Raw genomic sequence first — 12,635 nt, 5'->3', positions numbered from 1 at the left:
CGTGGTGGTGGGGGGGAAACGGCAGCGGGAGGGAGTGGGCGGTGACAGGATGATGCAGCGGCGGCCACAGTGCGGTGGTGTGAACAGCAGCAACGACAGCATAAATCCTCCCGCGCGGATCTCTGTTCCTTCGCCTGGGGCAGGTGTATTCTCCTCCCCGCCTTCTACTCTGCGGAGTGAAACAAGACATTTACTCTGTGCTCCTTCAACTTGTGAAGGTCTTTGGTTGTGGGGGATTTTCCCTAGCGAAGAGGGGGGGGGGGGGGAGTGGATGTAGTAGGTGATGATAGTAGTGTAGTGATGGCAGTGACAAGAGCGCGGGGACGGAGAGAGTGGTGGTGGCGGCAGCAGCGTGATAGTGACAGTGACAGCAACAGCAACACACCACGACGACGAGATATCTATCGAAACCAAACCTAACTTCAATCCCCTCGTAGAATCTTGAAGGTCGAAGCTAGAAATGTGATATAAAGCATATTATTTCTTGGTCCATCTGAGAGGCGTTTATCTATCCCAGAGGCATCTATCTATCCGATATCAGACGCTTTATATAGTAGTTGACAGTTTCGTCAATCCTCTATGCCCACGCTAATAAGGCACCCATCACCGCCTACCTCTGCTAAGTGGCGCTTGGGATGTTCCGGTTGTGTGTGTTGGTTTGGGAGATGGTGGGGAAGGGGGGGAAGTTGGGGGAGGGGGGTTGACAAACCTACCCATCCACATAGCCCAACCCACACCCAGCTCACCCCCGACGGCGATGCACTCATCCACTCTCAGATAGCTTCATCCGAGACCTCGATGTGTTGCATGGGTTGATAGGGGGTTGTGCTGGGTGCTGGGGGGGTTTATATGAGGTGTGACGGGAGGCGGGGGCTGGGGGGAGCGTGGGGGTCGGGGGGGGACGGGTTCTATGGCATGGTATAGTCCAAGAGTCGAGGATGAGGTAGGAGGTCGTCCGTCTGCGTTGAGTCTCATGGTAAGGAAGGGATATCACTCACCTCGGCTACATGCATAAATAACGTCTTCAACCCTCAACCAACCACACGGCATACCATCTAACAGATGATACGATATTTAAATTGCTTCTGATGCGGCGGGAAGAGAGTGTATGTGGATCTGTGGTGGGCGTCTTGGTATGCATATCGGGATAGGGGAGGGGTTGAATGGATGGGGTGCTAGTGGTAGTGAGGGCGGCGAGGCGGTTAGAAGGGATGGTGAGAAGAAAATGCGGCGGCGATGGCGATGCAGTGGTGATAATAGCAACAGCAGCAGCAGCACGCACTCACAATCTAAGATTGATTACAATCCAAAACCAAGATCGGCGCACCGCTCTGAGAAGGAATGTATTCTCCCGTCTAGTGTTTTAATTCGCTTTTGTGGTAGTGATTCGGAGGGGGTCTGGATAGCTTCAGTCAACCGCTTTTATAGGGGATGGGAGAGAGGGTTGTAGACTTACCTGTCAAAAGGGGAGGGGATAAGGTGGATACAGTAACACTCGCTTCTGCCGCGTTGTATTTCAGGGGCCATGGGGATGTTATTTCATCTCCTCGCCTCATTCTTTTCCATCGTACAGTATATAAGCCCCACAGTAGACGAAACAAAAAGGTACATCCAACATGATGGAGGACAAAGCCCAGAAAAATAGCGATCTTGGTTTGACTGGTTCAGATTCCAGGGAGGATGGCTCCTGGTGGTGAGGGCGGTGCTGCGGAGACGGGATGGTGGGTGATGGTGACGGGGTGGTGGTGACAGCGGCGTAGCATGACGACGAGATATCCTCCTTCGGACAGAAATCCACCATCCACACCACCTTCCCACGTTTTTCAAAATCAAAAACGCAGCAGCCAACCAATATTTCGAGGTGAGACGACTCGAAAACTCATGTTAGCCCATAGCCCAAGATCCCCTCAACTTTTGAGACAACGGTGTGTTTATACAGTTTGCGAGAAAGGGTTTTGGGATAGCATCCGGGAGAGGGTGGGGAGGAAAAAGGGGGGGACAAGGAGGATGAGATCCAGAGATGCAAAGTCAAACCTCACAAGTCTATTGCGGATTGGGGATATTCATCGCCTTTATCCCCTGCGGCCTATAGTATATACCCCTCTCCGCCCGCCCCACTCTGTAAGCACAAACGGACAAATAAACGAAGATGCAACTTCGATTAAAACCCTGTCTGGAGAGACGGGGGTGTGAGCGCTGTCTGTGCGAAGGGGTTGTGGACTGCATATCTCCAGATGGGTTGTAGACACGAGAGGTGAGATAGAGAACCGGTGGTGGGAATGGGTAGTGACATCATCATAGCACGGTGACGAGAGGGCTTGGGAAGTCAAGTAAAGATGATTCGAGGGGCTGGCTAGGGTGATGGGGTATTTGATACCTTGCGTTGAGATTTCTTCGACGACACCCTTGTATTGATTCCCAGTTGCTTCGGAGTTGCCGATGGCGGGTTGACAGTCTCGACAAGGGAGGTTTATATAGAGAGTGAGAGAGGATTGTGGTTTATCTCTCGGGGCTGTGCTGGCAGGATGCACACTAATGCCCCCTGATTACTCTATATGTTCTTAAAGTATCTTGATAACAACAACTCGTCACCTCCTTTACACCCTGCCTAATATAATATATATACCCCACCTGCCAACCCTCGGTCAGTAATCACAAGCAGGAAAAAAACGAGATGATCGAAAAGTAATGGTGTCTGTGGTGCGGTCTGAAGGGAGAGTCTGCGGCAACTACGTGGGAGGGGTTGTGGGTTAGATGGGTTGTTGATATGTGGAGGGTGAGAGGAGAACCGGTGGTGAAAGGGGGGTTGACAGCAGCAAAGCACGGTGACGAGAGGGGTTGGCAATTCAAGATGATGATATGCGGTTCTGGTTGAAGTAGAAAGGGGGGGATGACATGCTGTATTGTGACTTCTTCAATAGCGATGTTTGTTTTCAGTCAATGAGACGAGTTAATAGCATTTTAATCTTCATCAACTAGGGGTTTATATGGAGAGTGAAGGTGATTGTGAATTACCACTCAGGATGGGGACGTTGTGGTATACAGAAACGCGCATTTCTGAGAAGTAGATACGTTAAGTGACTCGCGGGCTATAAAGAGAGAGGCGGAAAAGGGGATGGGGGATAAAGGGGGGTGGAATATATTACACCCCAAACCACCCCTTTAGTAAATATAAACAGAAACGTGAAAAAATACGTCCTTTCATTGGTGTGTATTGCGCTGTCTGGGGTGGTGGGATGCGAGTAGTTGCTGATGGGGGTGGAGGGAGTATGGATGGCTAGCTGAGGATGGGGTGTTCATAGTGTGTGATATTTGCTTAGTTATCAAAAACGAGATTGGGGAGCTGGCATCATTATGGCCTAAGCTCCGGCAGCAGATAGAAAATACGATCGTCATCTCCCCAGAGCGCAACGGCCTCTACCCGAATGCGTGACAATAGTTACAGCGGCAAGAGCGACGGTGCGGTAGGCGGCGGTGGTGGTGATAGGAGCAAGGCGATGACGAGATTTCAGGGACGGTGAGAGGGTAACGGTGGTGACAGCGCCACCATCACTCTCAATCACACACCAAGCCTCTGCGCGTTGGCGTGGTTCCAAAACAAGTCAGTGGCGTCAAATTTCCCCCTTAACGTCTTCAGCTCGTTCGCGGCGGCATCCGCCTCCTGTTCCAATGCAAATGTTTTGTCTCGTCAGCTTGTGAATATGTTTCGTCGTCTTTAAGGATCAGACGTGTGATTCTCGCGTCCATGGCCTCTCCTAGACGGTAATAGAGCCTCAGTCTGAGATTTCTAAGTTCGAGATAGAGATATTAGGAGAGAACATTCTCGGGGAGCAGGATATTATGACCCTGTCGTTGGCATGAAACATACCTAGTGCTGCATTTTTCTATAGCTGACTTATTTGGTTGGATTGGACGGAGGTTGATCAAACTATCTTTCTGGGAAGGCAAGCTGGCGGGGGTGATGAGAGGAAGGTGGGGTGGGATATAGAGGATTGATAGTTGATGAGAAGTGCGGGGGTAGGTTAGAAGGGGCGCGGTGTGATATATATGATCTGATATCCCCTCCACGTGTCCGGTGGGAAGTGGAAAGGGGGAAAGGGTATCACTTAGCTCGCCGGTGGGTATATAAACACCTCCTTTCAGCGTGTAAACGGGACATAAACCACAAAGAGGAGAATGTTACTATCCAAGTGATTTCCGCTGCTCTGTCTCTCGCCAAAAGAGGAGGTGGTGCGAGCAGTAGTTGTGCGTGATGAGTTGTGGTCTCTGTTCCCAGCTAGTCGATGGGAGAAGGGTGGTGACACCAAGGCGTCGGTGACAGCAGTCTAGCGGTGACAAGCAACGGTGACAGCAGCTCTCGTAACTGGGTTGGAGATTTCCACGGTCCCGAATTGCCATCTTCCCTTCTAGGCATTGCTGTACACGGTATGAGCACGGCTTCTTCGCATTGTTGTCATCAATAGGCCGGACAGCTTGCCTGGTGGATGCTTGCTGGTGTGATGTGTGGAATAGATGGTATTTAAGCCTTTTGGATGAGCGTAAAAGAGACGGCAGGGTATCTCTGTAGTTCTTGATCTATATGCACACCTCTATCATCCCAACTACCCCTTTCACCTTGGGACAAAGTGGCTCATAGCTCATTCAGCAGCCTTTATTGCCGCCATCTTCGACCTTTCCTATCAACCACGCACTATCAAAAGGAGGAAACGTCCGATGCTCGACTCCTCGGGTATAGTGTAGCTTTTGAGCAATCATTGGACGAACTCATCGATACAGTGAAGAAACCACCCGATCCCCCCCATCGTCCCTTACGACACCAAAACCCCCTTCCTACTCCCGCATCGTAGCAGTACCTCCCATGTGCCCACTCACCTACTATAAATCCCCCAACGTATCCAGAGCGTTTATGAGAAACAAATTCCACAACACAATACAATTGAGCGTAAGAGCCTGTGTCGCTGTCTCGTGAGTGGAGCTGTGAGTAGCAGCTATGCGCGAGGGTTTCTAGTATCTGTTTATCTGCTTGCTAGTATAGGAGCCCATATCGATGAGGGGCGACGCGATGTTGAGATGTTTCGACCGCTTTACCATGAGATACTGCCTGATATAACTAGATCTCGACGAGATTCCGATCTGCAGACAGTACGTGAATTTAACTATACGGCTTCTCCTTGGTGATGCTTTTCAGCCCGTACGGTGACAACAGCGCAGCGACAGCAAAGATGGAATGACTACAGGGGCTGGTGGTAACGAGGGATATAACGGTGGTGAGAAGGCGTACAGTTCCCCTCTAGGCCAGCACAACAGTCACGTATTAGCCAGCCCAGCAAGCTGCTTGTATTTAGAACATTCCATGACTAGAAGAAGTAGGATGTCAGAATGTGGTTCGATGCGTGGAGTAATAATGTTTGAAACGTCTCTTTTATAAAGACGACACGGAACGCTGGGAATGCCTCTGTATTTCTCGCTGATATGCATACAAATAGCCACCTCGCTCACCCATACCACCCACCATACTCAATTCCCCTCCCCCTCACCACTCCCCTTATCCCCCCACCCCTCATACCAAACCCCCATATTCCCCGCCACCAAAAGATCCAACATCTTAATCCCATCCCCAAACACAATCAACTTCCCCAACTTCGCTCTCCCCCCCGCCCTCCCACCCCCCGCTTTCTCTCTTCCCAACGACAAATCCGCTCCGCTATCCCTATCCCCGCCATCCTCATCACCCGTCCAAGAGCTCTCGTGAGCTAGATAATTCGACGGCGCGTGCAGTGGTGATGAAGGTGCACTCTTCGGCCTGGCACGTGACTGCGGTCGTGGCAATGGCAACGCCCCTGGTAGCGTTCCGGGTATCCTGCTCCCCCTTTCCCCATGCCTGTCGCCGTGTCTGTGTTTCGGCCGAGCAAGCCCAAATAGAGAGGTAGTAGGGGTGTTATACCGCAGTTCACTCACAACCACACCCTCCACTGTCGGCTCGCCCTCCGCGTCTACAGCGGGGAGCTCGTGTGTGCACCTCAGCGCGCGACCCGACGGCGCAGTAGCGAAAGTGCAGGGTGTTGACCATGGGGAGGGAAAAGTGTAGGCTTGTGCATCTTTGGGTTGCGGTATTGGGGCCTGATCGGAGGAGTGGGTGGAGAATGCAGAGTGGCCTCGCCGGTGCCCGCGGCGTCGCACAGCTGTCACGGGTTTATCGGTGTTGATCTCCCGTTTGAAGTCCCCGGGAGGGCTGCTGAAAGTGGTGTACCCGGGTGTGGTGAGGGTGACTACCACTGAGGGGGTGGAGCGGGGGGAGATAAGGAGGGAGCCGATGGTCCATTGTGCACCTGTGGGGGGGTCGCGCCGGATGAGGGTTATGGTGTAGGGCTCTGTTGCCTTGAGGTGCGTGGGTGAGTGGTTGTTGGGTGAAGTTGGGTTGGTGGGGAAGAGGGCATCTGCCCGGCCGCGAGCTTGGGAGGTAGCTGCTGCTGTTGGCGTGGTTGCTTCTGGGTATGGCCGCGGTGGGAGGAGAGGCGCGTTTTCCTGTCCCTCCGTGGCTGGGACGGCGGCTGGAGTAGCCAGCGAGCGTGGGCGCGGTCCAAGAGGGCGGCGGGGTGGTGCTAATGGTGGGGGCTTGAGAGGGAGGGCGGATATCGGGTCGTTTAGTGGGCGGCGCGGGGGCTTGGGAGGGGGCGAGGAGGGATGTGGCGGGTCGAGGGGACTGACAGTTGGGATGGCGGCATCGGGTGGGGGTGGTGCTGCAAGATCGGTGGTGATGGGTGCGGAAGACTTTGGAAGGGGTTTCCGCGCGATATGCGGCGTTGGGGGGTGCACGGGGTGAGTGGAGAGGTCGACAACCAGGGCCGCGTCAGAGGGGACGTTGCGGTGAAGGTAATACAGGCAGGAAGCGACGTCGAGCTCCTTGAGGTTCTTCAGGTCTGGCTTGAGGGGCGTGAGAATGACATCTGCGAGAGTGTTAGTAGGGTTTTATGGAAGAAGACTGAGGGGGGTACCTTGACTGCCAGGGACACGTGCTATGTATAAGACCAGAGGGTCACGTTTTGGCTCTGAGGGGTTTCGGGGGTAGCGGGGCGGGTTGGAGGCAATTTGGAGGAGAGATGAGAGGGACTGTGCCTCTACAGGCGGATGCATCCTGGAGGTTTGCTATATGAGTGTTTTCGTAGGTGTTGTGGTGAAAACAGCTTCAGTCGTCGTGCCAGTCCCCGATTTTCGGTACCGTTTTGTGATAAATAAATAAACAAAACCGCTCTTAAAAAATGCCGTAATTTGTGATTCTAAAATCGAAAACTCGTCGCTGATCAAAAAGTGATCTACAAATGCAACAAAGGGAATAAAGAGAAGAAATATATATTTTTACAGAGTATGCCAGATCTAAAGTTGGACAATGTCGACGCACAGCTTGAGGCTGAGCATACTAAACCAACTAACAACAGGTTTGGGGGCCTGTTGTGTTGGCATGCCTCAAATATAAGGCCACAATATAGCGGAGTGAAATATTTTGGCGGGCGCACTAACGAAATTCGAGATCAGTTTAGTTTATCGGTGAAGAACGCTGCACGAGCGGACGGAAAACGGCATCACCCAACTGCAACCTTACTCGAAACTTTTGTTAATCGAGGAAGATCTTGCTGGGACCGACAATTCTTTTGATATTTGCCCATTCCAACAGCGATTTCACAGTTTTTGACATGGCAGATAGCTCATTGCAGGTTTGTACTCGCTTTTCCCCGCCATTTTTTTCAAACCAAAAAGTTTCGGGGTTCTGATGATTGTGTCGCAATATAGGATCGCCTGCGTGACCACGCCAAAGCATTCGACGGATTGCTCTCTCTGATTCCCGCAAAGTACTACTACGGGGAAGATAATAGCGTATGTCAAATTCTCCGCAAACTTTCTCGCAATCCGAACCTCGTCTAAGACCAAACTACAGGACCAATGGAAGAAGAAGAAGCAGACTAAAGAAGAAGCCGCCGCTGCCAGGCGCGCAAAGTTAGATCCGGATTCTGCAAAGAGCGCAAAGGACGTCATGGACGAACGGGCTAAGAAGCGAAAGCTCGAACAACTTGAGGAGGAAGGCTCTGATATCGAGGGCGTCGAGAAAGAGTTGCCAAGGCAGGGTCTTAAGCAGGCAGATGCCAAGAACAAGAAACAAAAGGTGCAGGACAAGGAAGATAAGAAACCTAATGGCACAGCAAAGGCACCAGCAGACGATGCCGAGGCAGCAAAGCAGGCCAGGATAGAGGCGAAGAAGGCGAAAGTGGCTCTGAAGAAGGAGAAGGCCACCAAGAAGGCTGAGAAGCAAAAGGCGAAGAAAGCAAAGGTAGCTGAACAAAAAGTCGACCTCAGAGACGATGATGCTGAGATAGACGTCGAAGGGATTGTAGCGGAGGACGAGGTCGCCGACGAGACTGTGGAGGGAGACGAGACTACCACAGGAGGAGATGAAATGCAAGATATCGAGATGGACGGAATCGCCGATGAAGTAGACGCAGAGAAAGAGACCTCGCCACAACCCACCGTTTCCTCAACCTCCACCCCTCAATCACCCACCTTCGACACCACCGACAAGCCATCCACCAACTCCACCTCCACCTCCACCTCCTCCGTCGTTCCCCCCACCAAAGCCCCGAAACACATCAAACTCCCCACCGACCCCGACCTCCTCAAAGCCCGCCTCGCAGCACGCATCGAAGCCCTCCGCGCGGCCCGCAAAGCCGACGGCCCCAACGGCGCCCCCGCCCGCAACAGACAAGAACTCATGGAGTCCCGCCGCAAGAAGGAAGAGCAACGGCGCGCACACAAGAAGGAGCTTCGCAACCAAGCCCGCGCCGAGGAAGACGCCCGCCGCGAGGAAGCCCTTGCCTCCGTCCGCGACTCCCCCGCTAGCGGCATCATGAGCCCGGCCATCCACACCGCCGAGGTGAACAACTTCTCGTTCGGCCGTGTGGCTTTCGCGGACGGCCAGCAGCTGACTGACGATCTGTCGACGCTGATGAGTGCACCGAAGAAGCGCGGACCTCAGGACCCGGCGACGGCGCTGCAGGCGGCAGAGAACAAGCGCCTCCGCCTCGCGGGGCTTGACGATGGCAAGCGCGCCGACATCGAGGAGAAGGACATGTGGCTTGCAGCAAAGAGGCATGCACACGGCGAGAAGGTCCGCGATGATGGAAGTCTGCTCAAGAAGACGCTGAAGCGCAGGGAGAAGGCGAAGAAGAAGAGCGAGAAGGAGTGGGGCGAGAGGAAGGAGGGTGTTGCTAAGAGTCAGGCGATTAGGCAGAAGAAGAGGGAGGAGAATCTGCAGAAGAGGAAGGATTCTAAGGGTGTGAAGGGGAAGAAGGGTGGAAAGCCGGGGGCGAAGAAGGGTGGTGCGAAGCCGAAGTCGAGACCGGGGTTTGAGGGGAGCTTTACCACGAAGAAGAGGTGATGTGGGTTTGTAAGTAGGTGATGGGATACCGGTAGGGATATTATGGAGTTTATGGGCATAGTGATGAATCAAGAAGTGTGAATCGTCAAATTATTTTTTATGATTGAGTGAATATGTGCAACTGCATGCAATAATTAAGGCTCCGACATGGTCACTACAATGAACTGGTAAACCACATTAGGTCATCATAATAGTTGTCTAACGCCAGGTCGCAGAAAGCAACACTCAAGCTGGCTACCTAGGTATACACATCGAAAAGGAAAATAGTACTCTTCTCCCTCCCAGTCGCGGCCAGGAGAAGCGGCACGCCCTTTGCCCCATCCCCCCGCTGCCTAATGTGTACCGAAACCTATAATGTTTTTCTCCAAACCATTTCCGACAAAACAAAAATCGCTGCGAGAGACAAGAAACTTTCCATTAGTCGTAGTAGGACCGAGCTGAGGAGTGAGCGTGGGGGAGATATGTCTGGCACAAAAAAGGACAAATCGATCGGTCCTCTAGAGGAGAGAATCGAGCCGGGTGAAGACGCTGAGACACGCGGCGACGACCTCGAGCTGGAGTTCCTTATCCTTCCCTTCGTTGATTTCCTGCCAGGGGTTATTAGAGGGGACCCTTGGAAAGTTAAAAATATCTCTGAGACAAAAAGACTTACATCCTGTACGACTTGGTTCAAGTTGGCTCCCACGCCTCCGTTTGTAGCTCCCGCGCGCTTTCCAAAGGGCCACTGGCTGTATTCCGCCAAGAGCTCGTCCACTTGCGCGAAGGCCCGTTCCCTGGCCTCGTGGCCAAGGGACGCCAAGGCGTTCTCGAGGACGTTGGCTGCGTAGGCGGCGCAGACCATGGAGATGGTGCGGATATTTCTGAACTCGAGGTTCTCTGGGAGCCATTGGCTCGCCGGTAGTACCACGGTTCGCTGTGTGAGGACGTTTCGGACGCGTCGCCTTATCTCTTCTTTCGGTCCGCCGTCGGCGACGGGGTGTGTGGCCATATCGAAGAGGAGGAAGTTCTTCTTCTCGGTTCGTAGGATTCCCTTGTCGACAAGTCCCTTCAGCAACCTCTCGCGGACTTGCTTCAGCTGGTAGCCTATCTTCATCAAATTCCAGGTTTCGCCTGCAGAAGCCTTTGTCTTAGCAAAAAATAGTTAACTGTTGGTGTCGCTGGTAGAACATACCGCTCATCAGGTCAATCCACGAGCTGACGCTCATCTTTTCGCTCGATTTCATCATCTTGAGCGCCTCGTCCAGCAAGACTTCTCCAGTAAGTGTGTCGTCTATAACTTCGATAATCCGGTCTGCCAGAGGAAATCTTCTCCTTGAGGAGTCCTTCTGCATGCTCACACGACCTCTGAAAGCCAGCTCGATGACAATACATCCTCGAAGCGCATATGATATGTTATCGTTCCAGAAGGACAAATAGCCCTGTAACCCAAAATTGTCAGTAGGAGTTCGTCCGCCTTGGTGCGCTCCCGGTATCGCATTACCTGCTTATCCTTGAGGCCCAACAGGAGAACCTCTTCCATCATAGTCAACTTCGGCTGTTTACTCCTCTCCGCGCTCTCATTCATGTCCCGCGGATCAAACGCAATCTTGTGTCCATTCTCGCCGCTCTCGTACGACGTTTCTGGCTGGTCCCTCGAGGATCCGGCTTTGGGCACCGGCGATGCAACGCGGCTCGAGCTGTTCTCGTCGTTATCGCCGCTTGCCGTGCCTCCGCCGCCGCCCCTCCGTCGCGTCAAACCGGATGACATTGTTGTGTGTGTTGGAGTGAAAATTATCGAGGAGTTGCGGTCGAGGAGGACAGGGGCAGGAGGTGAGCTGCTGTCATATGCGGAAGTTGCCCGACTCTAGCTCCCGTACACGACGATGGTGCTGTTAAACCAGTCCAGATGGCAATGCTCGAGTTTGTACGACTTCAATGACCAATGCTTGGGGTTGTAGAGATGGATTGGGCTCCAATGGTGAGGACGGTGGGGGGGGCGATAATATTCGGTGACCTTACAATGCAGGACCCTAGGTAACACTTCAAGAAAGGTTCACTGATACAGCCCATGTTCGCTTAACCACTTTGGGCGCCATCGACAGACCAAAAAATATTCCCTGGTGATATTATTGTTTATAATCACGCAAGGAATCACATTATTGATAGCAGGGAGTACGGGTAGCAGTTTGAGCAGGATTTCGTCTAAAGAACAGTTTTACAAAGTATCATTCAACATGCTATTATGGGCATGTCAAAAATATACAGCGACGCGCCCGGAGGCGCATCGGACACCCCTCCCCGTTTCCCAACATTATCCTCCACCAGTATGGTTCAACGATCAGTGAGCTGCAATTCGAGTTAGTTGATGTAGAAGTAGAGCATCGTGAAGTTTGACTAACCATCTGGCTGCGCAAGGATGTACTCAACGGCCTTGTCCACTATTCTGTTGTCAGTCCTGCATCATCAATCGCGCCCCCTATTCGTTCACATACCGCTGTGGATGGCGTCCGCGTCCTTGTCTGGGATCTCGATGCTGAACTCCTAGTTTCCGTTAATATCGGGCCAGTCTCGGGTTGAGTCAAAATTTGCCGACCTCCTCAATTGCCATCACAACCTCAACCGTGTCCAAGCTGTCCAAACCAAGATCGTTGTTGAAGTGGGAGGTAGCGGTGAGCTATATATATTGTGAGTTGATGCGCAGAAAAAAAACGAGGCTTGGATATCGAATGTACCTTAGAAGGGTCGGTGACCTTGAAGAGCTGGTTAGCAACGAACAACAACTTTTCCGGGATAACCCCAAGCTCAGGAGCACTCACTTTGTCGAAGTTCTTTAACAGATCAACGATTCTTCCCTCAACCTCTGGCTTGGCAAGCCCGGCGGCAGCGGAGTAGCATCTCGCGGCGTTGAATACCGACGGGGCGTACTGGAAAGTTGGGATAGCCGACGCAGGACGGGTAATTGGGCCGGCTCTACGGACAGCTTGGCTGGCAGCACTGCGTGCCGATTTGAGGAGAACTGTGCGGAACATTTTGGAGGATGTAGATGACGGAGATGGAGATCTTGAGTTGGTCAATGGTGTCGGCTCGGAATGTTCGACGAGCTTCAATGGGCTCTGTCACTAGCACGCGCTAGTGGGAGATCACGTGGTAATTTAATTGTCTCCTTAAAGATTGAGGGTCAGGAAGCCTTCGTTAACTGTCTCTATAATAACTGTAATTTTCATTAAGT

The 12,635-nt window shown here is 52.5% G+C and overlaps 4 protein-coding genes across 4 annotated transcripts; 1 reads left to right on the top strand and 3 right to left on the bottom strand.

Annotated features, from left to right (window-relative positions):
• Positions 1-5,517: 5,517 nt before the first annotated feature.
• Positions 5,518-7,394, bottom strand: VE01_08465 (uncharacterized protein; the record flags this gene model as incomplete). Its single annotated transcript, XM_018277888.2, has 2 exons — positions 6,996-7,394; positions 5,518-6,947 (listed from the first exon to the last, which is right to left on the bottom strand). The coding sequence occupies exons 1-2, from the start codon at positions 7,132-7,134 to the stop codon at positions 5,518-5,520; spliced, it is 1,569 nt and encodes a 522-aa protein (XP_018127029.1). The 5' UTR covers positions 7,135-7,394.
• A 136-nt stretch (positions 7,395-7,530) lies between these two features.
• Positions 7,531-9,535, top strand: VE01_08464 (uncharacterized protein). The gene is made up of 3 exons (XM_018277887.2): positions 7,531-7,712; positions 7,789-7,872; positions 7,934-9,535. The coding sequence occupies exons 1-3, from the start codon at positions 7,692-7,694 to the stop codon at positions 9,425-9,427; spliced, it is 1,599 nt and encodes a 532-aa protein (XP_018127082.1). The 5' UTR covers positions 7,531-7,691; the 3' UTR covers positions 9,428-9,535.
• On the bottom strand, positions 9,530-11,417 carry VPS74 (PtdIns4P sensor). The gene is made up of 4 exons (XM_018277886.2): positions 10,908-11,417; positions 10,599-10,845; positions 10,080-10,537; positions 9,530-10,014 (listed from the first exon to the last, which is right to left on the bottom strand). The coding sequence occupies exons 1-4, from the start codon at positions 11,172-11,174 to the stop codon at positions 9,925-9,927; spliced, it is 1,062 nt and encodes a 353-aa protein (XP_018127030.1). The 5' UTR covers positions 11,175-11,417; the 3' UTR covers positions 9,530-9,924.
• Positions 11,418-11,585: 168 nt separating this feature from the next.
• Positions 11,586-12,482, bottom strand: VE01_08462 (uncharacterized protein). Its single transcript, XM_059463966.1, has 6 exons — positions 12,223-12,482; positions 12,139-12,156; positions 12,000-12,080; positions 11,899-11,947; positions 11,806-11,844; positions 11,586-11,752 (listed from the first exon to the last, which is right to left on the bottom strand). The coding sequence occupies exons 1-6, from the start codon at positions 12,433-12,435 to the stop codon at positions 11,745-11,747; spliced, it is 408 nt and encodes a 135-aa protein (XP_059319401.1). The 5' UTR covers positions 12,436-12,482; the 3' UTR covers positions 11,586-11,744.
• Between the last annotated feature and the right edge of the window lie 153 nt (positions 12,483-12,635).

This window comes from Pseudogymnoascus verrucosus (assembly GCF_001662655.1).
Source record: "Pseudogymnoascus verrucosus strain UAMH 10579 unplaced genomic scaffold scaffold_50, whole genome shotgun sequence".
NCBI lineage: Eukaryota > Fungi > Ascomycota > Leotiomycetes > Thelebolales > Thelebolaceae > Pseudogymnoascus > Pseudogymnoascus verrucosus.
The sequence above is the reverse complement of the archived record's forward strand: the minus strand, read 5'-3'. Positions and strand labels throughout refer to the sequence as shown.